This window comes from Mercenaria mercenaria, chromosome 15, assembly GCF_021730395.1.
Source record: "Mercenaria mercenaria strain notata chromosome 15, MADL_Memer_1, whole genome shotgun sequence".
In the NCBI taxonomy this organism is placed as follows: domain Eukaryota; kingdom Metazoa; phylum Mollusca; class Bivalvia; order Venerida; family Veneridae; genus Mercenaria; species Mercenaria mercenaria.
Window position 1 is genome coordinate 48,699,471 of NC_069375.1, and position 27,205 is coordinate 48,726,675.

Sequence of the window (27,205 nt, forward strand, 5' to 3'; positions counted from 1 at the left end):
TAATGTGTATGTTATTGTCATAATACAACTAAACGGGGATAATTTTACAACACACGGGTTAGTTTCATAGCAGGAGAGATGTATGCTACTATGGCAGTTTTAAGTGTGACAACTTTTTCTACGGTTGTATGTTGTTGTGATGTATTCTGCTAGGTCGGTTGACAGTATATCGAACCATTGGTTGCTTGTCTGTTGTTAAAGTGATACTAACAGCTAGCTCTGTTAACACTTTAGTGTGTTAACCGCTAGGTCAGTTAAATTGTGTTAACCGCTAGGTCGGTTAAAGTGTGTTAACCGCTAGGTCGGTTAAAGTGTGTTAACCGCTAGGTCGGTTTAAAGTGTGTTAACCGCTAGGTCGGTTTAAAGTGTTAACCGCTAGGTCGGTTTAAAGTGTGTTAACCGCTAGGTCGGTTAAACTGTGTTAACCGCTAGGTCGGTTATAGTGTGTTAACAGCTGTGTCGATTTAAAGTGTGTTACGCTATGTCGGTTAACGGATAGGTCAGTTTACAGTGTGAACTAGGTTTTGCCCATTACTACGTAGCGTAATTCCTAGTTTCACAAGTCCGCAGTTGCTATTTTAATCAATTTATTGAAAACATGCGCTTGCTTGCTCGTCAGTCAGTGGGCCTGATATCATGCGGCCTTTTCTGCCACTTATTAATATGATTGATATACAATTTTGTTCAATACCCTTTGGTGTAACTTGTTTGTATGTTGAAGTGTTGACCTGGAATAAAGTATTATCGCTTACATAATGTTGCTAGTTATTTCCTTGAGAAGTCCTAAAATAAATATGCAAACATGGACAACATCTTTTTTTAAGTGTTATTATTTTATCTTTAATTTGTAATATTGTGAAAAAAATCTGACACTAAGGATCACTGAAAACTTACTGCTTTTAAAGGATCAATATTTATGTTAGAGAATTTGAAAACTTCATACAGGGCACTGAGAGAATGGAAATTAAATAGTTAATGTACAATTTAAAATCTATAATGTAAGACATTAAATAATCTGAAATAAAGAAATAGCTGAATTGCTGGTTACTGTAACAGTTATTAAAGTACACATAGCTTCCATTAAAACAAGAGCTGTCCATAAGACAGCCAATGCTCAACAATTCCAATTGTCCCTGAAGCAGGAATATTACCCTAAATGTTAAAATATCTAAAGGGTTTCCAGTATCTGCATTTGTTTTGGAGATAGTAACTTGCATGCAAAACTTTAACTAGGACTTTCTAAGTTCAAAAGTGGGCATAATTTAGCCAAAGTGCATGTCATAGTTATGGGTCTTGATGATATCACCTAGTTATATAACCCTGAAGACACGTGTTCAGTTTCAATTCAGTATCTATATTAGTTTTGGAGACAGTAACTTGCAAGCAAAACTTAAAACAGGATTTTCTAAGTCCAAAAGGGGGCATTATTTGCCTAAAATACATGTCAGAGTTAAGGGACTTGATCTTGTCTGGTTGGTTAATTATCTAGAAAAAGAAAAAAATAAGTTTCAAAGCTATTATGTCTTTAAATAATAGCTATATGTACATGCATGCAAAACTTTTACTAGGATTTCGTATGTCCAAAAGGGGGTATAATTTGGCCAAAATGCATGTCAGAGTTATAGAATTTGATGCTATCACCTAGTTTTATAACCCAGAAGACACATGTGATGTTTCAATTCAATATCTGTATTAGTTTTGGAAATTTTAACCAAGGTATGATGTTAAAGCCGAAGCCAGGGTGAGTAGAATAGCTATACCACATATTATTCTTTGAATAATCAAGCTAATATTCAAGTAAGCATTTCTGGTGTAAGTAACTGTGATATGTTTACAGTTTTGACAAGCTATTCATATATCAATTTTCTATATAAATAAGAGTTCATTACAACCTCTAAAACCATAAGTCTTGAATGCCTGTCAAGTTGCATTTCAACACCAATAAGGTCATATCTCCTAATATCATCTTCCATCTGGAGTTCTTCTGTCCACAACAAAGTATCAAACTTTGACCTGTAATTCTCAGGGCTCAAGTCACAAGCAAGTACACGTCTGCAAGTACATCATATATACATGAAGTCAAGTCAAAAATTTATGTGAACCAATCAAACACCAGTTTTGTTCATAAATGATAACCATTGACCAATACCAGCAAGATGTTATGAAAATCAAGTTGTGGTGAAATCTATTACTTACTAGTACTGGTTGGCGACCCAGAATTTTGGACGACCCAGAAAATCAAACAGTCGCGTAAACGCTTATTTTGGTGTAATTTTTTATCATTTCTTGACAAGTACATAGACGTTTGCATTATGTGCAACATCGTCTGCAATACATGCAAATCAGTAAGTTAAACTTTCAAAAATGGAATATTTAATTTTTTTTCACGAAATGTGTCCAGCTCACGCTGGGGGAAGCTGCATGTGCTTTCAGTGCACATGCACATACATGTTTTGAGGCCCCAACATTATTCAAGGGGAACTCATCTACAATCTGATAAATAAAGACGAGAAAATTACATGCATAAAACAAATGTCAATGTTTTCCCATTAATACCACCAGTTAAATGCATTTAAACCTAATTGTTTTACCTAAAATTTTTGTGTCCTATGTAGGCCTGCTGGATTTTTAAACTCTCAACAGCATCAAACATCTACAGTTGAATGTAAACAAGGTAATCAATACTTAAATGTCTTTTCATCATTAAAACCGTGATTCTGCCAGACAGAAGTGATGAAAATTAGTATTTTCCTACTGTCCGATTTCTGGGTCCTGCAACACGCTGAAAACGTTAAATTTACGTACCCTCTTTCGGGCCTCAGTGACGTGTTCAGTTTATTTCTATATACAAACAAATTTGTGTTTAGGGACACCGAAGAACTGAACTTGATTCAAGTATCATTTCATGGATCTTGAATTAAAAATGAAAATATGACAGATGAAAAGGTTGTAAAATTGTCCGAATCTTGGTCGGCAACCAGTACTCCCACTTTTAATGTGACTAGAATTATGGGTGTCCTATATAAGCCTATCTAACTGACCAAACAAATATCCGAGGCAGGTCTGCTTCATTTGGTACATCATTGTATGTACTCTTCACCAGAAGAACTTGTATGAGTTTGCCTGTCAAAGGGCACTCGTCCATATATATTTATTGCCTTATTGTACAGAACATATAAATAACCTTTTTACTCTATACATATTTTCTCAGAAAATACACAGACTGAGACGGTTCATCTGTAAAACGTATACAGAAGCATCACGTCAAGCATTTATTGATGTTGAATTGCATGTGGATACTTAAGGAACATAGTTTGTTGCGTAATCCAATATGGAAATATATTCAACAATGGCATAGTACAAATGCAAATTGCTGATTTGCAAATCAGCGATCACAAAAGCTCACCTTGTCACTATGTGACAGGTGAACTAATAAAAAAGACACCCCTCTATATAAACAAGAGGGTCATTGACCCTAAAGCGCTCACATGTGTACAAGGCTTTAAAAGTGTTTGTATAAGTACAGAGTTAGGTTTCTTCTATGTTAGCCTATATTATATACATGTCACATACACTTTTGAACCAAGGGCACTAACTTGAACAATTACGGTAGACATTACAAATCTGATATCACACGCCAAATATCAAGGCTCTAGCTATTATTGATTCAGAGAAGAAAAGTGACCACACCCCCTGGCAGCCATGTTTTTGACAAATCAAAATAATTTGAACATCTTGGTAGAGGGTCTCACAAGAACCATTTGTGCAAAATTATTTTAAAATCGGGCAAGCAGTTTTACACAAGAAGATTTTTAAAGTTTCCACTATATACATACAGGGAAAAGTGACCACACCCTCTGGCGGCCATGTTTTTTGATGAATCAAAATAATTTGAACAATCTTGGTAGAGGGTCACACAAGGACCATTTGTGTAAATTATTCTAAAATCTGGCCAGCAGTTTCACACAAGAAGAATTTTAAAGTTTCCACTATAAACATATAGGGAAAAGTGACCAGCCCTATGGCGGACACATTTTTTGACGAATCAAAATAATTTGAACAATTTTGGTAGAGGGTCACACAAGGACCATTTCATGATTTGTGTAAAATTATTCTAAAATCGGGCCAGCAGTTACATACAAGAAGATTTTTAAAGTTTCCACTATATGCATATAGGGAAAAGTGACCACGCCCTCTAGCAGCCATGTTTTTTGACAAATCGGTATAATTTGAACAATCTTGGTAGAGGGTTACATAAGGACCATTTGTGTGAAATTATATCAAAATCGGACTATTGGTTTAGGAGGAGATGTCTTTTCAAGATTTTTCTATTTTTTGCTTTGGCAGCCCCTACGTGCAACCAAGCGGAACCATTTGAATAATTTTGGTAGAGGACCACCCAAGGAACATCATGGCCAAGTTTCATCAAAATCCATTCAGTGGTTTTGGAGGAGTTGTCGTTTAAACACAAATGTTGTTGACAGACGACTTGACGCAAGCTCGCACGGACGACAGACACAGTGTGATCACAATACCTCACCATGAGCACTGTGAGCTAAAAACATGCTTTTTTATACAGAGGAGGGTCTTTTTTTTATATAGACTTGTGCTGGCTTATGGATAGAATTTCTGTGAGTAAATCCACTAAATTTGATCCTAACCATCAAGTAAAATATCCAATTCATATTATATTCAAAAGTAGAAAGTAACGATTTCATATGCCCATTATATAGCTGTATGGGCAAAACCATGAAATTTTGTGCTTTCAAAATTAAATAATTCCACAGCAGCTGTCTTCAAAAGAAGGAAACATTTTACATTACCTCAGGCTTTCATTAATGATATCTCTCTTTCCAGTGAGTCCTTTCATCACCTGTGGTTTGAGATAAGAAGGAACCCTGCATGGGGTCAGTTTACACTCAAGCAAGCTCTTACCAGAACTGGAAAACAAAAAAAGTATCTTTCAGATTTTAAAAACTTTCAAACTAGAAATACAGCCTCACTAGCTTGTATGGAAGAAAGTAGTTGCAGTTAATAATCAAGCGTGGCAAATATTTCATACAAGAAGCATGAATGGGTTCAAGAGGACCTGGACCTTTTAACCTTGCTTCTGACCAAGTTAGGTGAGCATCAATTTAGCAGTTCATTAAAAGACCTTTTTCTAGTTTTTGTTGTGATGGCCCAAAATGCATAAGGGTGCTACAGATCAGTTTTAGTATATCAAGTCGCTCATGAAAATAAGTTGTAAAACATTCTTGCACATGACAAATCATCAGGTCATGCTGATAATCGGTGCATTGTTTTTTCGGAAATCCATCAATAAATGACAAAGTTAAAGACTGGACATAAATTAATACAGGGAGAGAATTCAAAAAGTAAGAAGGGTAGATTATGCTACATGTACACTGCACTTCCTCTAAATGTCCTCTATCATTGTGTGTAAATTGCATAACCATCCGTAAATGACAAAGTTACAGACTAGACAGGAAATCCGGATGGACATTCAATAAAGGGAGATAATTCGAAACAAAAGAGGACTGATTTAAGGTTCTTGTACACGACACATTGTCATGTCATGCTGATCAATTGTGCAAAGTTTTTCGATCCATTCATGAACGTAAGTTCCAGACAGGACATAAAATAAGGATGGACATTCAATTAAGGGAGATAATTAAAGGAAAGGATGGGCAGATTTATGGTTCTTGCAAGCAACACATCATCATGTCATACTGATCAGAAGTGCCAAGCGTTTTTTAAATCAATCCATGAATGAAAAATGTTACAGACCAGAGACGAAATCTGGATGAATGAAAGAACAAATGGGTGGAGAGATATACAACCTCAAAATAAGCAGGGTGGGGGTCATGCAAACTTGCAAGTGGTCAAAGCAAGGATGCTATAGATCAACTTTAGAGTACTTCTGACCAGTAGTTTCATGTTGTTTAAGTATATATAGACAGTGATACAGGACAACTGAACATCTACCCTTTCTAATAGGTCACCTGAACTTTATGGCCCTAGACCACTTATCTGAGTTTCAGTTTTAGTAGAGGGTGACTTAACGAAAATATCTATGGAATTATCTATGGGCCAACAGTGTCTGGCAAAAATATGTTTTAATTAGTGTTTCTACTGCATAAAGGTAAGAGTGACTACACCCTCTGATTACCATGGATGAAATTTCTGAATATTCTTGGCAGAGGGTCCTTCATCAAACAGTTCTGTGAAATTATTTCAAAACAGGACCAGCTGTTAAGGAGAAGTAGTTTCAAGATGTTTTTCTATTTTTAGCTCAGCAATATTTCACAATGAACTGGAATAATCTGAATAATAATTGTCATGCAAGGAACATCCGTGTGCAATTATTTCAATATTTGGCCAGCAGTTTCCGGAGAATAGATTTTTGAAGCTTCTACTACATGTATACACATATAGGGAAAACTAACAACTGAGACCAGGACCCTCCAGTGGCCGTGCTTTATTACAAATCAAAAGAATCTGAGCATTCTTGATAAAGAACATTTCCATAAAACAAGTTTGAAATCAGGTCAGCAGTTCCTAAAAAGACTCTCAAAGTTAACAATAAACACAAATAAAGATAATCTGTCCCACCCCATGGTGAACATGTTTTTCTTTTATGAAGCAGAATCTGGAGCAGGATCACCCAAGGAAAATTTGTGCGAAACTATTTTGAAATCAAGCCAGTAATTTCCGACTACAAAAGTCTCATTTTGAAAGTTTTCACTAAATCCATATATAGTTAACCTATCATGCACTCTGTTGGCAATCTATTTCAACAAAGTGGAAAGATCTGAAAGTAAAGTACAGGGCCACCTAAATACCATTTGTAAATATTTTAAAATCAAGCCAGTGGAAATTTTAGTTTTCTCTTAAGCAATATATAACCCCGCCTCCTGTCCGACATATATTTAACAAATCTTCATGGACTAAATGAACTTGATAGAGGGTCATTCACCAAAGTGACATTTCACAGAAATTATTTTAAAACAGGGTGAGCAGTTTCAGAGAAGAAAATTTTCAAAGTTTTCTAGGAGATGTTCTTTATACAAATTGTTGACAACGACAGACATCCAATGGTCATAAGCACTTCTAATAACATTGGTATATGCTTCACAGGATTAACTGACATTGTAAACAGAAACATAATTCAGTTATGCAGATTCTGCAACAAAAGTAGATCATGCTTGAAAGCAGCAATAGATTTGAAACAATAAAATGTCTACAATAATGTACAAAGAAAATACTACACTTATTTATATTCAAAAGTACATACACCTATGACTATGATTATATAAATTCATGCTTACACAGTACATGGCTCTCCAGGGACTATTTCGTCAACAATAGAATCAGGGATCTGGTCTGGGAACCTGAAAGGTGCTGTAGGTGCCATCTCAGCATGCAGGTCACCTGATTGTGTAACAATCTTCAACAGTTATCCAGAATTGATTTTCATGTAACAAAAATATCACGAAAAAACAACTAGAGCTATCTTTCAAAGTGATTAATACCCAACTAAAATGGTATAATAATACTCAATATATTCTTTTAAAAAGAACTCACTTCTGGAGATAATTTCGTAACTGTTTTAAGAAAGTGTTCAGTTGGTCACTTCCTTACCTTACCATATATCAATTATCAAATTAACAAGAGCTGGTAGAACAGGAAATCCCCCTCTTGATGCATTCAGTAATTGCACAAGGAACATAAATTATTTGGTCACTGCACACAAAAGTTCTTCTGTTGTGGGTCAATGTGACCTTGACCTATGACCTATTGACCTCAAAATCAATAGGGGTCATCTGCTGGTCATGATCAACCTCCCTATCAAGTTACATGATCCTAGGCACAAGCGTTTTAAAGTTATCATTTGGAAACAGTTTCACTGTTTCGGGATGACTTTGACCTTTGGCCTACTGACCTCAAAATAAATAGGGGTAATCTGCTGGTCATGACCAACTTCCCTATCAACTTTCATGATCCTAAGCCCAAGCGTTCTTGAGTTATCATCCAAAAAATATCTAACTGTTCCAGGTCACTGTGATCTTGATCTTTGGCCTACTGATCTCAAAATCAATAGGGGTCATCTGCAGATCATGATCAACCTCCCTATCAAGTTTCTTGATCCTAGGCCCAAGCGTTCTCAAGTTATCGTCCGCAAACCGTTTAAACTGTTCCAGGTCACGGTGACCTTGACCTTTTACCTACTGACCTCAAAATAATTAGGGGTCATCTACTGGTCATGATTAACCTCCCTAGCAATATTCATGATCCTAGGCCAAAGCATTCTTGAGTTATAGTCTGTTCCGGGTCACTGTGACCATGACCTTTGACTTACTGAACTCAAAATCAATAGAGGTCATCTGCTGGTCATGACCAACCTCCCTATTTACTTTCATGATCCTATGCCCAAGCGTCCTTGAGTTATCATCTGTAAACTGTTTAACTGTTCCAGGTCACTGTGACCTTGACCTTTTACCTACTGATCTCAAAATCAATAGGGTCATTTGCTGGTCATGACCAACCTCCCTATCAACTTTCATGATCCTAGGCCCAAACATTCTTGAGTTATCATCCGGAAACAGATTGGTCTACATACTGACCGACCGACTGACAGACAAACATCTGCAATACAATATACCCCGCCTTCTTGGAAGGGGGGCATAAATATCACCATCCAGTCAAAGTAATTGTATCATATATCCAGGAATGCAAAACATTAAGAACAAAAAGGGAGATAACTTTATAATTATTCAAGAAAGAGTTGTGATTCTTGTGTTTTTCAAACTACTGCTATCATTAAATGCCTTGTTTGGAAAGGTTATAATGGAAATAAGTGATATTCAGTATGTATTTGGAATACTACTTTGTATCTCTATGTTCAATCTGGGAGATATTATTTAACAAGAGGACCATGATGGTCCTGAATCGCTCACCTATCTCCACATGACCCATGTGTTCACTGAGTATGACATCGTATTTCTATTATTTGACATAGTGAACCTAGTTTTTGAGCACATGTGACCTAGAATTCATCAAGTAAAAAATTCTGACCAATTTTCATGAAGACCATTGAAAATTATGGCCTCTAGAGAGGTCACAAGGTTTTTCTATTATTTGACCTAATGACTAGTTTTTGAAGGCACGTGACCCACTTTTAAACTTGACCTAGATATCACAAGGTGAAATTCTCACCAATTTTATTAATGATCTCGTGAAAAATATGCCTCTAGAGGTCACAAGGTTTTTCTATTTTCGACCTACTGACCTAGTTTTTGACCGCACATGACCCATTATGAACTGACCTAAATATCATCAAGCTGAAAATTCTCACCAATTTTCATGAAGATCCATTGAGAATATGCCTCAGAGGGTCACAAGGTTTTTTCTATTTTTAGACCTACTGACCTAGTTTTGACCCCACGTGACCCATTTCGAATCTGACTTGATATCATCAAATGAACATTCTACCAATATCATGAAGATCTCATGAAAAATATGGCCTCTAGAGGGTCACAAGTTATTTCTATTTTTAGATCTATGACCTAGTTTTTAACCCCAGTGACCCAGTTTCGAAATTGACCTAGATATCTTCAAGTAAACATTCTGACCAATTTTTCATGAAGATCCATTGAAAAATATCGCTCTAAGAGGTCACAAGTTTTTCTATTTTTAGACCTACTGACCTAGTTTTTGACCGCATATGACCAGTTTCGAACTTGACCTAGATATCATCAAGGTAAACATCTGACCAATTTTCATGAAGATCATTGAGAAATTGGCCACTAGAGATCACAAGGTTTTCTATTTTTAAGATCTACTGACTAGTTTTTGATCCCACATGTACCTAGTTTCGAACTTGACCTAGATTCATCAAGGTGAACATTCAGACCAATATTCTAGAAGATCTCATGAAAAATATGGCCTCTAGAGAGGTCACAAGGTTTTCATTTTTAGATCATGACCTAGTTTTTAACCCACGTGGACCCAGTTTCGGGACTTGACCTAATTTCATCAAGATGAACGTTCTGACAATTTTCATGAAGATGCATTGAGAAATATGGCCTCAGAGAGGTCACAAGGTTTTATTATTTTTAGACTAATGGACCTAGTTTTTGACCTACGTGACCCAGTTTCGAACTTGACTAGATATTCATCAGATAAACATTCTGACAATATTTCATGAAGATCTCATGAAAATATGGCCTCTAGAGAGGTCACAAGGTTTTTCTATTTTTAGACCTACTGACCTAGTTTTGACCCCACGTGACCCAGTTTCGAACTTGACCTAGATATCATCAAGGTGAACATTCTGACCAATTTTCATGAAGATCTTGTGAAATATATGGCCTCTAGAGAGGTCACAAGGTTTTTCTATTTTTAGACCTACTGACCTAGTTTTTGACGGCACATGACCCAGTTTCGAACTTGACCTAGATATCATCAAGATGAACATTCTGACCAACTTTCATAAAGATCCCATGAAAAATGTGACCTCTAGAGTGGTCACAAGCAAAAGTTTACGGACGCACGGACGCACGGACGCACGGACGCACGGACGGACGACGGACGACGGACACCGCGCGATCACAAAAGCTCACCTTGTCACTTTGTGACAGGTGAGCTAAAAACAATCATAGCTCTTGTGCTCCTTAATTTATTTTGTATCATTGTATCAGCCTACTTAGAATTCCCTTTATTGAATTAAAAATTACTAAACGAGGAACTTTGAAAGACTTACATACCTGGGTTACTTTATAGTAATTTATTAGGGCAATAGTTTAAATTAATTTCAAAATTAGAAACATGGAGATTCCATGAAAACCAGGTTTTCAAACTTTTCATCATGCCATTATGTTGTGTTTAAAAAAGGGTCATGTTCTGTAATATATATATATATATGATTGCACCCAGTCATGCTACCCAGAAGTAAAGATACAACAAGCAAAGACGTTTCATTGCCATATGTGATTAATGACGCAAATCATTAGTTATAAATTGCATTTTTTCCATTTAAAGCAACGGCAACCTTGACCCTAGTGACCCAATATGCAATCCCAAATTTTGTTTTCATGCAGTCTACCTACAGACCATTGCAATCTGTCACCTTTAACTCAAGTTACCGAGTAGGAACTGCTTTTTTACTTTTAGCAACAGGGACCTTGACCTTGATCCTAGTGACCCCAAATACATTTCCAACCTTTGTTTTTAATAAAAGCTATCTACAAACCAAGTTTGCTAACAACAGGTGCACCCAAGCCGAAACAAGCAGATTAAATTTCTAACAATTTCGCTAATATAAAACCACACGAACAATATTACTCAATATTTCAAATTCGTGAAATTTTGACCTAGAGAAAATATCAGCTTTTACAGTTTATAATCCTAACCTTGGTTTTTTGTGTAAGCTACCTATAGGCCAAAATTAATTTCAATACATCAATTCAAACTAAAGTTATAAAGCAGAAACCATTTTTTTAGCATTAGTAACAATGACCTCCACCTTTACTCTTGTGATCTTATATGCAATTCTAAGCAAGTTACCTATATACCAAATTCCATTGCAATTGGTCAATCATAAATCTGTAATTGAGGGCTTGACGCTGCATGCCTGCCTGCCCACCCAATGACATTTGCCAATGTAATAATCAGATGTCTTAAAAACCTGGTTTAAAAAGTTCTTTAACTTGGGTATGTATGTAAGTATGTTCAATGGGTAGGATGTGTGAAGTTGCAGTTGTTACTAAAATACAGCCTGACTTTTGCACGAAAAACTTAAACGAAAAACAAATTTTAGTTAGAAAATGGGTCATAATTTTCTTTAAATCCAAACAGTTATCTAACTTATTTATTCCATTTGGTCTAATGACTGGAAAGCAAACTGTTTCAATCCAATACATAAAGTAACTGATAGTTGCATGCAAAACTTTCACAGAATTTTCTTAAGTTGTAAAGGGTCCTAATTTTAATTAAATTCAACCAAGAATTGACTAACTTGCTTAAATATTTTAGTAGGCTTGAGGACTAGGATGCCTTGTGTAAGTACGAAAGTTACTGAGACATTTATTCTTTGAGCTAAAAATGATTGGTGTTAAAAATACCCAACGGAAAAATGATTGGTGTTAAAAAATATCCAACAGACAATTTTCAATAGCATACTGAACAGAAGTAAAACATTGTGCAATACAAATATCACAAGAAACTGCATGCAGACTAAATGAATATGAAATAAACATTCCAAAATGAAGCACAGTAATTCTGAGAGACAACAATGAGAAAAACAATACAGAACCTCTTCTTCAAAATGTTGAGGAAAGTGCAAAAATGGACGTTTTATTGCTTTTTAGTTTTTACCCCATTTGGAAATAAAACAAAATTCTCTCATTGTTTAAGTAAAGCATTTATTATTAACAAATGTTTCAATTATGAGACATTAAGAAATCATTAAATTTCATCTGCCTGAACTTTTGCAAAAAAAAAGTTTTTCCTTAGGACATGATTTCATGAATTTCCAATTTTAGATTTATTTGTACATTTGGCTTTAATTTTGTGAATTGGTGAAATAAAATTATGTTTCCCCGATAATTAGCTTATATCTAAAATAAATACTGAAAGGGAAATATTGCTTTGTTGAGTAATGTGTTAAGAGAGGCTAAGTCCCAGTATATAACAGAGGAGAACATAAAAAATAATGTGAGCATTCTTTACATACCAAGCACATGTACAGAGACAAATCGTAACACAAATTCTTGAGTCTGCTGATCCACAGTATCTTGTATGGTCTGGTTATGTCTATCTTTCCATTCAAAGTAGAAGGCCAATGGTACAAAATGGTGACCAAAATCTACGGGAGCTTTGCACTTCACCAGCATATCATAGCTCTTTCCTGAAATAAATCATTATTTTGAGAGATATACAGCTCTTATGCATAATTCCACATGCAGCAAAACCTTTTTGTCAGGTTGAAATAAATCAAAACACCCTTCTGCTATGTGGTATGTTTATTTTTAAAACAAGAGGGCCATGATGGCCCTATATAGCTCACCTGTTATCATTGCACTTGAGGACAAGAAGGCCCTCAGAAAAAATATCTAAGTCCAAAGGACAGGAACAACAAAGGGAAGAAATTTAACCAAAAAGAAAAAAAAAATTCTTACAAGGTATAGATATGTCAAAATATACCTAAAAATTGGAGGTACCATTCATGTTGTACCACAGAAAAGTGGTCTCGGTTTTTCCCTACGGCCAATAATAAAAAAGTTACTACAAATAAGCCATTTATAGTAGCGTAAAAGGGAAGTAATTAAAAAAATAAATATGGTAAGTGAACAAAAGAATGATCTGCCAAATAAATCTGTTGACATAAATGAAATTTCAGATCAGTATCTTCATTAGTTACGGAGATATACCCATTTTAATTTGAAATAATGGGAGGTAATTTGACATAAAATCAGTCCATAGTTATCTACCCTGATTGTCTCAGTCCAACTAATAACAATAATGAAATTTCAAATAAGTCCTGTAAGTACTTACTGATATAAATCCATTTTGATTACAATCAGGGGAGGTAATCAGATATAAAATAACTCTGGAACCTACGATTGGATCTGATTTGTCATGGAATCCAAGATTTATTGTTGCTGAAGATATTTTGGAAGTTTGTATCAAATAAAACCATAGATGAAGTCTCTATATGGCTGCAAACGCCAAAATAGTCAATTTTGGACCTTTAAGGGGCCATAACTCTGGAACCTATGACGTAATCTGGGCAGTTCAAGAAAAGAAGCAAAATCTTGTGGTGATACAAGTTGTGTGCAAGTTTGGTTAAAATCAAATCATAAATGAAGCTGCTATTGTGCAGACAAGGTCAAAATAGCTCATTCTGGCCCTTTCAGGGGCTGTAACTCTGGAACCCATAATGGAATCTGGCCAGTTCAAGAAAGGAACCAAGATCTTATGGTGATACAAGTTGTATGCCAGTTTGGTAAACATCAAGTCATAAATAAAGCTGCTATTGTGCAGACAAGGTCAAAATAACTAATTCTGGCCATTTCAGGGGCCATAACTCTGGAATCCATAATGGGATCTGGCCAGTTCAAGGAAGGAACCATGACCTTATGGTGATACAAGTTGTGTGCAAGTTTGGTTAAAATAAAATCATAAATGAAACCACTATCGTGCAGACAAGAAATTGTTGACGCATGGACGCATGGACAAACGGACTGACGACGGACGACGGGTGATCATAAAAGCTCACCTTGTCACTATGTGACAGGTGAGCTAATAATAACCTTGTTTTGCAACTAGAACTGTTGGCCTTTCAGTTGATTAAATATTACCCAAGTAACACTACCTTCCTGTACAAAACCAAACCATTTACAGCTGTAGAATGTATGTAAGAAACCTAATTTTTAGAGTTATTACCAGGCTATAATCATGATAAATACTTCAATCCATTCATCCATTCAAGAGTTATTGAACAGAGTCAAAAAGGGACATAACTCCACCAAATATTAACAGATTGTTAATAAAGTCAAGCTTGGCATGCATTTTATAAAGGGAACATAACTCTGGCAAAAAATAGTGGATTTTGACTAAAATAATCAATAACCTGTATCTAATGACTGTATATCTAATTTTCAAAGTCTTCCATATAGCCATACAGAGAAAACTAGCCTACCACCTGGCAGCCATGCTTTTTAAGGAAACAAAATTATTTGCAGGAACTTGGTAGAGAGTCACCTAAGGAACAATGCTGTGAAATTATTTTTGGGAAAGGTGTAAGGAGAAGATTTTTAAAGTTTTTCCTTTTAGTTGCTATGGACACCAGACTTCTGCACATATTACAAAATTTAAAGGAATCTAAATGAGACCCAAGGAACACTTCTATTGGTGACAACATTGGATCAGAACTGCTTTAGTTATAAAGTGAACTGCTGTCAATTTTCACATTTTTTTTTAGTAATTCAAGGGCCGTAACCCAAGAGCCACAAAGACACTGTAGATGGATACTGAACTTGGCCAAGAAATTATGCCCATAAACACTGTGACCAAGTTTGGTAAACACTGGTTTAGACCTGTTAAATAAAGGAGCGCACACTGTCAATATTTGCAATTTTGAGCAATTCAAGGGTCACAACTCCATAAAGACTAGGAGGATCCAGCTGGTTATCAAACTTGTCTGAGATAAGCATTATGACCATGTCTGGATAAGAACTACTGAAGTTTGAGACAAGGGCACTGTAAATTTTTAGCAATTCAAGGGCCATAATTTCAGAACCATTGGGACAAACCAGATGGTTATCAAATTTGTCTGAGATTTTATGTGCCTAAATATTGTGACCAGGTTTGGTGAACATTCGATAAGAAGTACTGAAGTTAGAGAGCAGGTATTTGTCAAATTTTGGCAATTTTTAGTCATTTAAGGGTTGCAACTCCAGAGCTACTAATTCAATCCTGCAGGTTTATCAAACCTGGCCAAGATATTAATTATGCAAATAAACATTGTGACCAAAGTTGGTGAACACTGAATAAGAACAGTTCAATTTAGAGGGCATACAACTTAAGTGGATGCAGCTCTCTGCTGTAGGTGATCTGATCACATAACAAGTACCATTTCACAGGTGTATAACAAGAGGGCCAAGATGGCCCTAAGTAGCTCACCTGAGTAACACACAATAACAGTGTAAACATGTTTTACCTAGTGATTTTATGGAGACAAATATTCTGACCAATTTTCATTAAGACTGGACCAAAAACGTGGCCTCTTGAGTTTAAACAAGCTTATTCTTTGATTTGACCTTATGACCTAGTTTTTGACCAGAGATGACCCAGATAAAAATTCATTCGATATTTCATTTGACCCCATATGACCCAGTTTCGAACTTAGCCTAGGAATCATCAAGATAAACATTCTGACCAAGTTTCATGAAGAAAGAGTCATAAATGTGGCCTCTAGGTTGCTAACAAGCTTTTCCATTGATTTGACCTGATGACCTGGTTTTTGATCCGACATGACCCAGTTTCAATCTAGACCTAGAGATCATCAAGATAATCATTCAGTGTAAATTTGTATCAATCAAAGCATAAATAAAACCTATATAAGGGGCAGTAACTCTAAAACCCATGATGGAATCTAGCCGGTTTTCGAGAGGAACCGAGATCTTATTGTGACTTAAGTTGTGTGTAAGTGTGGTAAAATGTCACTTCTACTGTGTTCGCATAGTGAAAATTAACAAATTTTGCTCTTTCATGGGTCAATCAGGGGCCGTAACTCCGGAAGCTATGTTTGGATCTGACAGATTCATCATGGAATCCAAGATTTATTGTTGTTGAAGATATTTTGCAAGTTTGTATCAAATCAAACCATTAATGAAGTCTCTATATGGCTGCAAAAGCCAAAATAGCAAATTTTGGCCCTTTAAAGGGCCATAACTCTAAAAACCAATGAAGGGATCTCGCTAGTTTTCGAAAGGAACCGAGATATTATGCAAGTTGTGTGCAAGTCTGATTAAAGTTGATTGCAAAATGTGGTCTCTATCGTGTTCACAAGCCAAAACTAGCAAATTCTGGCCCTTTAAGGGGCCATAACTCTGGAACCCATGATGGAATCTGGCCAGATTTCAAAAGGAAACGAGATATTATGCCAATACAAGCTGTGTGCAAGTTTCATTAAAGTTGATTGCAAAATGTGATCTCTTATTGTGTTCACAAGCCAAAAATAGCAAATTTTGGCCCTTTAAGGGGCCATAACTCTATAACCCATGATGGGATCTGGCCATGCAGTTTTCAAAAGGAACCAAGATATTATGCCAATACAAGTTGTGTGCAAGTTTGATTAAAGTTGATGCAAAATGTGGTCTGTATCATGTTCACAAGCCAAAAACAGCAAATTTTGGCCCTTTAAGGGGCCATAACTCTGGAACCCATGATGGGATCTGGCCAGTTTTCGAAAGGAACCCAGATAGTATGCCAATACAAGTTGTGTGCAAGTTTAATTAAAACTGATTGCAAAATGTGGTCTTTCTATCGTGTTCACAAAAAATTGTGAACAGACGACAGACAAAATGCGATCACAAAAGCTCAACCTGTCAGGTGAGCTAAAAATATGTAATACCTGGCGGTATGTGGACCCTGAGCCTAGCAGGCCTCCTGTTGTCTTTCTGTAACAGTTTGAAGACTCCTGTATCCCACAGAAATAAAAATCTACAAAATACAAGCGAATTGGACATGCTTGTGTTCCTGACTGAAATTGACATGTAGAACTCATATTTGGGGCTGGATTCTTTCTCAATAAGTAACATCTGATTTACTGTTGGATCAGACTCAATTTCAATCCCATTTGGACAACACATCAGTTGGTCCCTATACAAAAATAAAAGATTATTCCACATTTAAATGATGTACCAGCAGTTGGATAGGTATCTTATTTTTTCATTGAAACAAAACAAAATACCAAAACTTTGTTAAGGTTTCCACACATTATACATTTTGTTTAATTATAATAACTACTCTTTGAGAGTAAAATAAACTATTAACTAGAGCTGCTATTGAGAAAAGCGCAGGTCTCCCACAACTGCACAATCATCTGAATAGTTATTTATCTGAGTCAACCATGCACCAGTACATGTATCACTGGCATCTGTGTACAGAGTGATTTTCAGTAATTCAAGGGCCATAATTCTGAAGTGCCTGGGCCGATTTGCCTAGTTATCATTCTTGGCTGAGGACTTAATGGCAAACACATTTTGTTCAAGTTTCGTGATGATCGAATGAGAAATGTTCAACTCAGATTGCTGACAAGAGTGTACAGAGCGATTTTCGGTAATACAAGGGCCATAATTCTGAAATGCCTAAGCCAATTTAGCTAGTTATCGAACTTGGCCGAGAACTTATTGGCAAACACATTTTGTTCAAGTTTTGTGATGATCAGATGAGAAATGTTTGACTTAGAGCGTGGCCAAGATTTGTGACAGACAGACACACACACACATGGACACACACATACAGACAGGAGTAAATCAATGGCCGAGTTCACGAGGAAGCACTAGGGACCGACTCTATACTCGATAACCCACTTTAACAGTATAAGTTAGTATACCAATCGTACCTTCCCTGTTGAAGAGCTGAACTCCTCAAACTCAACTGAGAAACAGGGTTTACTGGTTCTTGCTTTTCACTGCAGTGCACAATGTGCGGGGAAAAACAGTTTTACATATTTCCAGGGCCCAGTTTCTGATTGGTCAGTTACTTTACAGGTGGGAGTAAGTATCATTTACACAACAGCCTACCCTTCCCTAGAGGTTTGACGTGAACCCAGCCAGTATGTCTCCCACACCACTGTGGGCGGAGAGGGGTGGGGGTTTGGGGAGACATAATTATTACATATATTTTTAAAATTACCCATGTACAGGAAAAAAATCTATAACCAATGCCAATATGCAGAAGTACACAATACATTAAAAGGTGACATTGACATTTGCATAACAGGTATCATCTAAAATAAGGATTTTATAGCTCAATTATTACATACATATTATCAATCTGAGAGCATTTACAGTAAGATGTGAGTCGTCAATATTTTTCTATGCCGTCTGTAGACCTGCAAATTTCACATTGGGTGCATATCATCATAAATTTTGTGATTTATCATGAATGTGTGTCATCACATTACAGAGATATTTTCAATTTTACCCAGACAGAAGAATAAAATTTGATACTTATTAACTAAATAAAAATGCTAAAAGCAGATGCGCACATGATAATAAAATTATTAGATTGTTATCAAGAAACATAGAACACTTGTTCCTCCAATTAACCATGTTACTTCTTAAGGCTCACAGTATCTCAACTGCAGAACTCATGCATTTTTCTCAATATAACTCTTAAAGCTCTTGTAAACTATAATTATAAACCCCTGAAAAAAGTGTCATATATTCAAGGATCTTAGACATAATGATTAAATGTTTAAAGCAAGCTCATAATTTTTCAGCATCTTGTCAAACAACATTTTTCTTGATAACATTTTGCTCCTGGATTATGATTTAATCATATAAATTACACTCTTAGAAAATATTGAGAACGTAAATTGAAACAATATACACAACCTGTTCCTGAAGATTTCATAATGAAATTTATGAATCCTATGCCGGGTACCATTTTTGTGTTGATCAAAGTCCTTCTCACCAGGGCACTGCACTCCACATACTTCACAAAAATATGGGGTGCATGCAGCTTTCTCTTTCCATTCTTCTAACGTTTTCCTATGTTCCTCTGAGCCAATAAGGTTTTCGTACAATCCTTGGACATCTTTGCCAAATGAGTAATAGTCTCCAAGCTCATGTATCAGTTTTCTACGTCTAAGGTATAACAAAATATCCCTGTATTTGACTTTCACATAACCAGGAACTGCAGCTCTGCGAACATCTACAAACTTTCCCTCATATATAGTTTTCAAATCATCTCTTTTGATGTCAACTGGATAATTATTATCATTGAGATATTTGATGAATGTCATTACTTCCTCACCAGGTCCTGTTCTGTTTCGTCTCCACATTTTCTAGGCATGAAAATCCTAGTATTTTCAATGTTCTGTGGGAAAACAATCAGCTTGAGCTCTCAAGATCTGGAGGGAAAAGAAGACAAAAAAAGAAAGTGAAACTACTTCAAACATTAGTGGAAATGGATTCTGAATATTTATACTCTACATAAAATACCTGCTGAAGTCTTTTTCTGCTTGATTTAACAGCAAAGAAAAAGAGACTCATTCATTAGGTGTTTTTCAATGAGATGTTGACACATTAAGGGTATTATGAGTGAAATTTATCGAACATGGAAGTATCACACTGTACAGTCTGCATACAAAAGATTCTGTACAATGACAAGAACTGGAAGACATAAGCACAACCCAAATCAAGGTTATTTCTGTTCCATGGTGCGCCATACCCAGATAATATGTGTTCTATCCTTTATACCTGTTGTTTTAAACAACAGGGCCATGAAGGCCCTGTATCGCTCACCTGACCTATTGACCTAAGATCATCAAGATTAACATTGACCCGGTCACCTAGTTTTTGATGCCACATGACCCAGATTCGAACTTGACCTAAAGATTATCAAGATTAACATTCTGACTAAGTTTCATGAAGATAAAGTTATAAATGTGGCCTCTAGAGTGTTAACAAGCTTTTCCTTTGATTTGACCTAGTAACCTAGTTTTTGACCTCACCTGACCCAGATTAAAACTTGACCTATAGATCATCAAGATTAACATTCTGACCAAGTTTGATTAAGATATGGTCATAAATTTTAACTAGCTTTTCCTTTGATTTGACCTGGTGACCTAGTTTTTGATCCTACATGGCCCAGATTCATATTGGACCTTGAGACCATCAAGATAAACATTCTGACCAAGATTCATGAAGATACAGTCATAAATGTGGCCTCTACAGTGTTCAGAAGCTTTTCCTTTGATTTGACCTGGTGACATAGTTTTTCACCCCAGATGACCCATTATCAAACTCGTTCAAGATTTTATTGAGGGTAACACTCTGACCAAGTTTCAATAAGATTGGACCAAAATTGTGACCTCTAGAGTGTTAACAAGCTTTTCCTTTGATTTGACCTGGTGACCTAGTTTTTGATCCTACATGGCCCAGATTCAATTGGACTTTGAGACCATCAAGATAAACATTCTGACCAAGATTCATGAAGATACAGTCATAAATGTGGCCTCTACAGTGTTCAGAAGCTTTTCCTTTGATTTGACCTGGTGACCTAGTTTTTCACCCCAGATGACCCATTATCAAACTCTTCCAAGATTTTATTGAGGGTAACACTCTGACCAAGTTTCAATAAGATTGGACCAAAATTGTGACCTCTAGAGTGTTAACAAGCTTTTCCTTTGATTTGACCTGGTGACCTAGTTTTTGACCCAGATGACCCAAAATCGTTCTCGTCCAAGATTTAACTCTGATAACATTCTGACCAAGTTTCATTAAGATTGAGCCAAAATTGTGACCTCTAGAGTGTTAACAAGCTTTTCCTTTGATTTGACCTGGTGACCTAGTTTTTGACCCCAGATGACCCAATATCAAACTCGTCAAAGATTTAATTGAGAGTAACATTCTGACCAAGTTTCAATAGGATTGGGTCAAAATTGTGACCTCTAGAGTGTTAACAAGCTTTTCCTTTGATTTGACCTGGTGACCTAGTTTTTGATCCCAGATGACCAAATATCGAACTCATCCAAGATTTAATTGAGAGTAACATTCTGACCAAGTTTCATTAAGATTGGGCCAAAATTGTGACCTCTAGAGTGTTAACAGTCAAACTGTTGACAACGGACGGACGACGAATGGACGGACAACGACGGACGACGGACACAGGCTGATCACAAAAGCTCAACTTTGAGCACTTTGTGCTCAGGTGAGCTAAAAAGCTGTCCTGTGTGCACATTTTTTTAGCATTAGTCACATATTTTTATCAACAGATGAAACACAAATTTTCTGACGAAACTTGTAAACTGTTAAAAAATACCAGTTTTAGAGCAAACTTGTGCATTACATGTATGCAAGGGATTCAGCTAGATTATAAATAAACATTCTGTTCTACACATTAAGCTACCCAAACCAAAAATACTGGCAAAAACATGTATACGTACAGCACATGAACAACGTGTCAAGTAAAACAGATTATTTCAGTGCCACTGTCTTCGAATCACAAGGAGTTTATGTTTAAAATTGCCCTTCAAATCAGTTTAAAATAAGTTTTGGTGCAGTTTTTCCCACAGCCAAAGAGTTAGACACAAGGTTTTTCAGCACCTGAACAACCATAACTATTTTTGTGTAAAAAAATGGATCAAGTAATTACTACAGAAAGAAGCGTATGCTATGCATGGTTTTGGTATATAAATGGACAAATAGTGTATTTTGTGGAAATGCTTTAATAGCAGTACTGTATGGCATAATCATATGATATGATACCCCACATACATGCACAATGCTATTTTCCCATTAGTTTAATTTGAATATTCTCTATAGATTTAATATCACATGCGCAACAGCGCTATTTTGGGTTTTCTGCACATTCGATATTATTTTTCTTATCACACAACACTAAGTCTTGTGCATTGATTACAAGACTGCAACAATTAATTTTTAAGAGGTGCTCATAAATTAGATTACATAATTAAATTATTTGTCAGTGCTCATGTTCAGAGTAGCAAAAATTTTGAAAAAAAAACAAGATGGTTATGATGACCCTGGATCGCTCACCTGAGTAATATGAGCTACATGTTTCAAATGTCAAACTGATGCTAAAATATTAAGAAAGTTTATGGTCAATGAAATTCAGGTTAACAATTGGTGTGCAAAACTGTGTATGTCATCCAAATTTCAAGGGATCGGTGTGCAAAACTGTGTATGTCATCCAAATTTCAAGGGATCGGTGTGCAAAACTGTGGATCGGTGTGCAAAACTGTGTATGTTATCCAAATTTCAAGGGATCGGTGTGCAAAACTGTGTATGTCATCCAAATTTCAAGGCTGTATCTTAAACAAGAGGGCCATGATGGCCCTATATCGCTCACCTGAGTACCATTGCTCTAAATGTTAAGATCAAGTTTTGACATAGTTCACATAGGCATACACTTTAAACATCATCAGGATAAATATTTTCTTGTAACAGCCCCTTTTGACCTATGGGTCACGTACTAGTCAGGGCCAATCTCCATATCAAGTTTGAGGGTCCTAGGCTCAAATGCTGCATTTAAATACTATAATGACTATTCCTTACCCTGGAAGATTTAAATAACATTTAAAACCAATCTCATTAGATGCTGCTGAGGTATATTCATTTACATAAAATAAAGGCAGGTATAAATTCAGTCAAAAGTTATCTACCCTGATTGTCCGAGTCCATCTGATGGCATAAATGACATTTCAAATCAGTATCTTCATTGGTTACTGAGATACATCCTTTTTAATTTGAAACAAAGGGAGGTAATTTGACATAAAATATGTCCTAAGTTATCTACCCTGATTGTCTCTGTCCAACTAATTACAATAATGAAATTTCAAATGAGTCCTATAAATACTTACTGAGATAAATCCATTTTTATTAAAATCAGGGGAAGTAACCATGCATTGGTATGAAGGTAATTTGTCATAAATTCAGTCAAAAAAAAAAAAGACTCAATATGTATCTTCACTGATTGTCCAAGTCAATCTGATGGCATATTAAATGAAATTTCAGATCAGTATCTTCATTAGTTACGGAGATAAACACATTTTAATTTGAAATAAAGGGAGGTAATTTGAAATAAAATCATGTTCACAAGCCAAAAATAACAAATTTTGGCCCTTTAAAGGGCCATAACTCTGGAACCCATAATGGGATCTGGCCAGTTTTCGAAAGGAACCAAGATATTATGCCCATACAAATTGAGTGCAAGTTTGATTAAAATCAAATACAAAATGTGGTCTCTATCGTGGTCACAAGGAAATTGTGGACTGACAGACAGACGGACGATCACAAAATCTCACCCTGTCAGGTAGTGACAGGGTGAGCTTTTGTGATTGTCCGTCGTCCGTGACCTAAAACGATAGAGAACAACTGTGTCTTTATTTGCTAATACTATATAATTAGGGTGGTAGGTCAGATTTTTTTACGTTCGAAGGGATGTATTATGTTATACCCCCGGTGTCTGTATATCCGATAGCAATTTCTTGTCTGCTCTGTAACTCTTGAACCCCTTAAAGAATTTCGAAGAAACTTAACACATATGTTCACCACATCAAGACGATGTGTAAAGCACATGTTTTGGATGGCTTCCTTCAAGGTCAAGGTCACACTGGGGGTTTAAAGGTCATATGAGTTTGTTTTGTACCTCTTGAACTACTTGAAGGATTTCAAAGAAACTTGGTAAATATGTACACCACATCGAATTACAGAACAAGCCTTCACCAGTGAATGGAAAGTTAATAGAAAGTTAATGAAGCTATTCACCCCAGCAGTTCGCTGTTCATTCACCGCATCTGATGAATGATTGGCGATCAAATTTCTTTTTTAACATAATCTATTCACCTCAGACTCCAGTATTCACTTCTTATTCACTGCAGGACTTGGTATTTTAAATACTGTATTATTAATTCACTTTCTATTCACCGGAGAAACTTGAATTTCATGATTTGTGAATAAAATAGCAGCACCAGTTTGGGCGGCAAAATGGTTGTATAGTTTGAAATTCTGGACCATGCTGAGCACAGCAGAATTATGTGAATAGCATGGTATCTGCTACAGTAAGTGCGTTTTAAAAATTGTCTATGATATACACAAGGCATGTCAAAAGTAAAATGGGATATTTTTTTCTTTTTATTTGAGATGCAGACTTAATTTTGTTATCAGTTTTCATGACTTTGATTTCTTGTACATGTAAATGGATAGAGGTATCCAGCTAATTCACTAGCTTATTAAATCATCTGCTACTAAGTACCAGGATGAGCTACTGTGACTGTTCATTGTCTGTCCACCTTTTCATCCATGAAATATATATATTTTCTTAAAATAATGTCTCTTCTGAAACTACAAGATGAAAACTTTCTACAGACATGCAGCTCGCAGCTCAATTTCACCGCACTGTTCACAGTTTATTCACTGCAGACAGTTCACAGATCATTCACCGCAGAATGTTCGCAGCTCATTCACCGTAGACTGTTCGCAGATCATTCACCGCAGCCATTCATCGCAGACGTCATTTGCATGTGAAAAATTAATGAATAGTTAATGAAAAGTTAATGGTCCCAACTTCATCACTTTCTATTAACCATTATCATTCACCGACCATTCACCACATTCATTCAACACAGACCTTTTTTTACTGATGGCTTGCTTCAAGGTCAAGATCACTGTTCCATGTGTATATTGCTCTGCATTGGTGTTTTTTTTATTTGGCAGATCCCATTTTTGTTCACTTATAATATTTTTTTTTGGAATTACTTCCCTTTTATGTTACTAGAAATAGCTTATTTTGTAACTTTTTTAATTATTGGCCGTAGGAAAAACGAAACCACTTTTCTGTGGTACAACATGAATGGTACCTCCAATTTTTAAGTGTATTCTGACATATCTGTACCAGTAGTAAGAATTTTTTTTGTGGACTTAGAATATTTTTTTTTGAATTTTTTCCCTTTGTTGTTCCTGTCCTTAACGGCTTCAACAGTCAAGTTCTTTAAATTTTGCTCCCATCCTCTGATAACCCTTCAGGCATATATAGCCCCTCTTGGCAGAAGTCTTGTTTCTTTTGAAGTGAGACTTTTTGTAAACTATTTTTGTGTCAAAAAATGAATATAAATAATTAATTTTAAGGTACGTGGTTATCTGCCTTTAAAGCATCAGTAAGTTGATTTCTAACATCATTGACAATGTTTAAACACAGGTGTCTGAAGCTCAATCAATAAAATATATATGCAGGTTAGATCTCTTGAAGTATATTTGGTGGGTGGGGTATGGTAATGCATATATCTATTGATAGAGCTTCAAGCGCCTGTGGTTTAAAGCATAGAAAGTGCTGTTTTGCAACTTTTTGTTAAATAGTTGACAAAAATATCCTCAAAGGCCATAAAAACATAATAAGGGTTGAGCCAAAAATTTAGGGTTGGACAGGATACCTCAAACAAACAATTTTTTAAACCTAAAAAGAACTACCAGAAAATATATCTATAGTTTAGTGCATAAATATATGCTTGTTTATGAAAAAATGGGTGGTTTTTGCTAATAAGATCTACTTGAATTATTTGTTTTCCTTATTTGGTCATAGAAGCAGGCCCCGTTCCTGGTAGAGGCCGAGTTGGCTGAGAAGTGACCAATACTCATCAAAAATGCACCCTACTATTTTGGCAAAGGAATAATTTTTCTCAAAATTTAGATCCAGAAATGCACCAGAGGCCATCATTTCATACCTGTACTTCAAAATTTTCCATGGGGAGAGCCCCTGATCCCCCCACCACCTATCAAGAGGGTAGTAACCCCTCCATTACCTCAAAATTTAGACCTAAAAATGCACCAGAGGTCACCATTTCATGCCTGTATTTCAAAAATTTCCAGGGGGAGAGCCCCTTGACCCCCAAAAATGAGGAAAGTACACCTAACAATAGATGCACCAGAGGACAGCATTTCATACTTGTATGAAAAACCTGACACCCCCCTCCCCCCACTATACCTCACCTATTCGTCTCGGCGGTGACGTCTTCGTTCTAGACTGGAGCCACCCTCCCCACTCCGTCAAAATTTCTAGACCCAGATCTGGGTCTGAGAAGGCTAGAATTACAGGTGCTTGACACAAAATCAAATATTTTACTTTATATAGTAAGCCTATATGATATCTTTGTATAAGCTTGTTATAAAAGTAAAATATTTTATTAGGATTTTTTTTTTTAATGTCTGTACCATATTAGATCTACCTCCATGCTGATACACAATTGGATAACTTTTTTCGCTTCTAAAAATTTAGACTGCCCACTGTTGATTAGTGTTTGACATACCTTGGATGGCTTGATCAAACCTGAAAACTGGCAATTATTTTTGACAGCCTCTTCGATTTCATGAAATTTCAAAGCGAAAGTAGGAAATTCTTCGAAAATATCCGAAGGTATCCGAACTATTTCATGATCCGAATATTGGGTAACGTGTGCATGGTGTGTCACGTACAATCTATGAATGGATGCGTAAATTCATACGCTACTATAACAAAATTGCGCCTTACTTCGTTTTGCTTTATATCTACTACAAATTGAAGAATAAAGCATGCAAGAAAAAGAATCAGTAAAGATGGGAATATCTGGCACTCGGGTAACTGTTTAGGCAGTATTCCTATCTTTACCAGCAATCAGTGATTCTTATATTATTTGTAGGAAAGACCTGGGCACTGGCTTCTCGAAACACCTCGATCGCTCTCGGTGTTCATGAGAAGCCCGTGCGCAGGTCTTTAATACAGAGAAAGACCTCGTGCTCGGCCGATATATGGATTGTGCTCGCGAACTGTTGAAAATCGTTTTACTGTCAGTGTGAATAAATGAAGATGACTACTGGAAATCGCTTTTAAAATTTCATGCCTCGAACGCGAGTGAGATTAATTATTTAAATATTTACAAAAAACAAAACAAAAACAAAAACTTTAAGCGTTACAA

At 36.1% G+C, this 27,205-nt stretch overlaps 1 protein-coding gene across 2 annotated transcripts in view; it reads right to left on the bottom strand.

Moving 5' to 3' along the window:
• Positions 1-26,693, bottom strand: part of LOC123553778 (putative helicase mov-10-B.1) — a 63,777-nt gene extending 37,084 nt beyond the window's left edge. Inside the window, exons 1-7 of one of the 2 annotated variants that reach the window (XM_053525218.1) lie at positions 26,561-26,693; positions 19,128-19,645; positions 17,138-17,226; positions 12,734-12,907; positions 7,329-7,431; positions 4,824-4,940; positions 1,893-2,052 (exon numbers count right to left, since the gene is read on the bottom strand). In XM_053525218.1, the coding sequence (XP_053381193.1) occupies positions 1,893-2,052; positions 4,824-4,940; positions 7,329-7,431; positions 12,734-12,907; positions 17,138-17,226; positions 19,128-19,576 (1,092 nt within the window). In that variant the 5' untranslated portion in view covers positions 19,577-19,645; positions 26,561-26,693. Of the gene's footprint in view, positions 1-1,892; positions 2,053-4,823; positions 4,941-7,328; positions 7,432-12,733; positions 12,908-17,137; positions 17,386-19,127; positions 19,646-26,560 lie in introns of both variants that reach the window. The other variant, XM_053525217.1, reaches the window with a different exon arrangement.
• Positions 26,694-27,205: the final 512 nt, after the last annotated feature.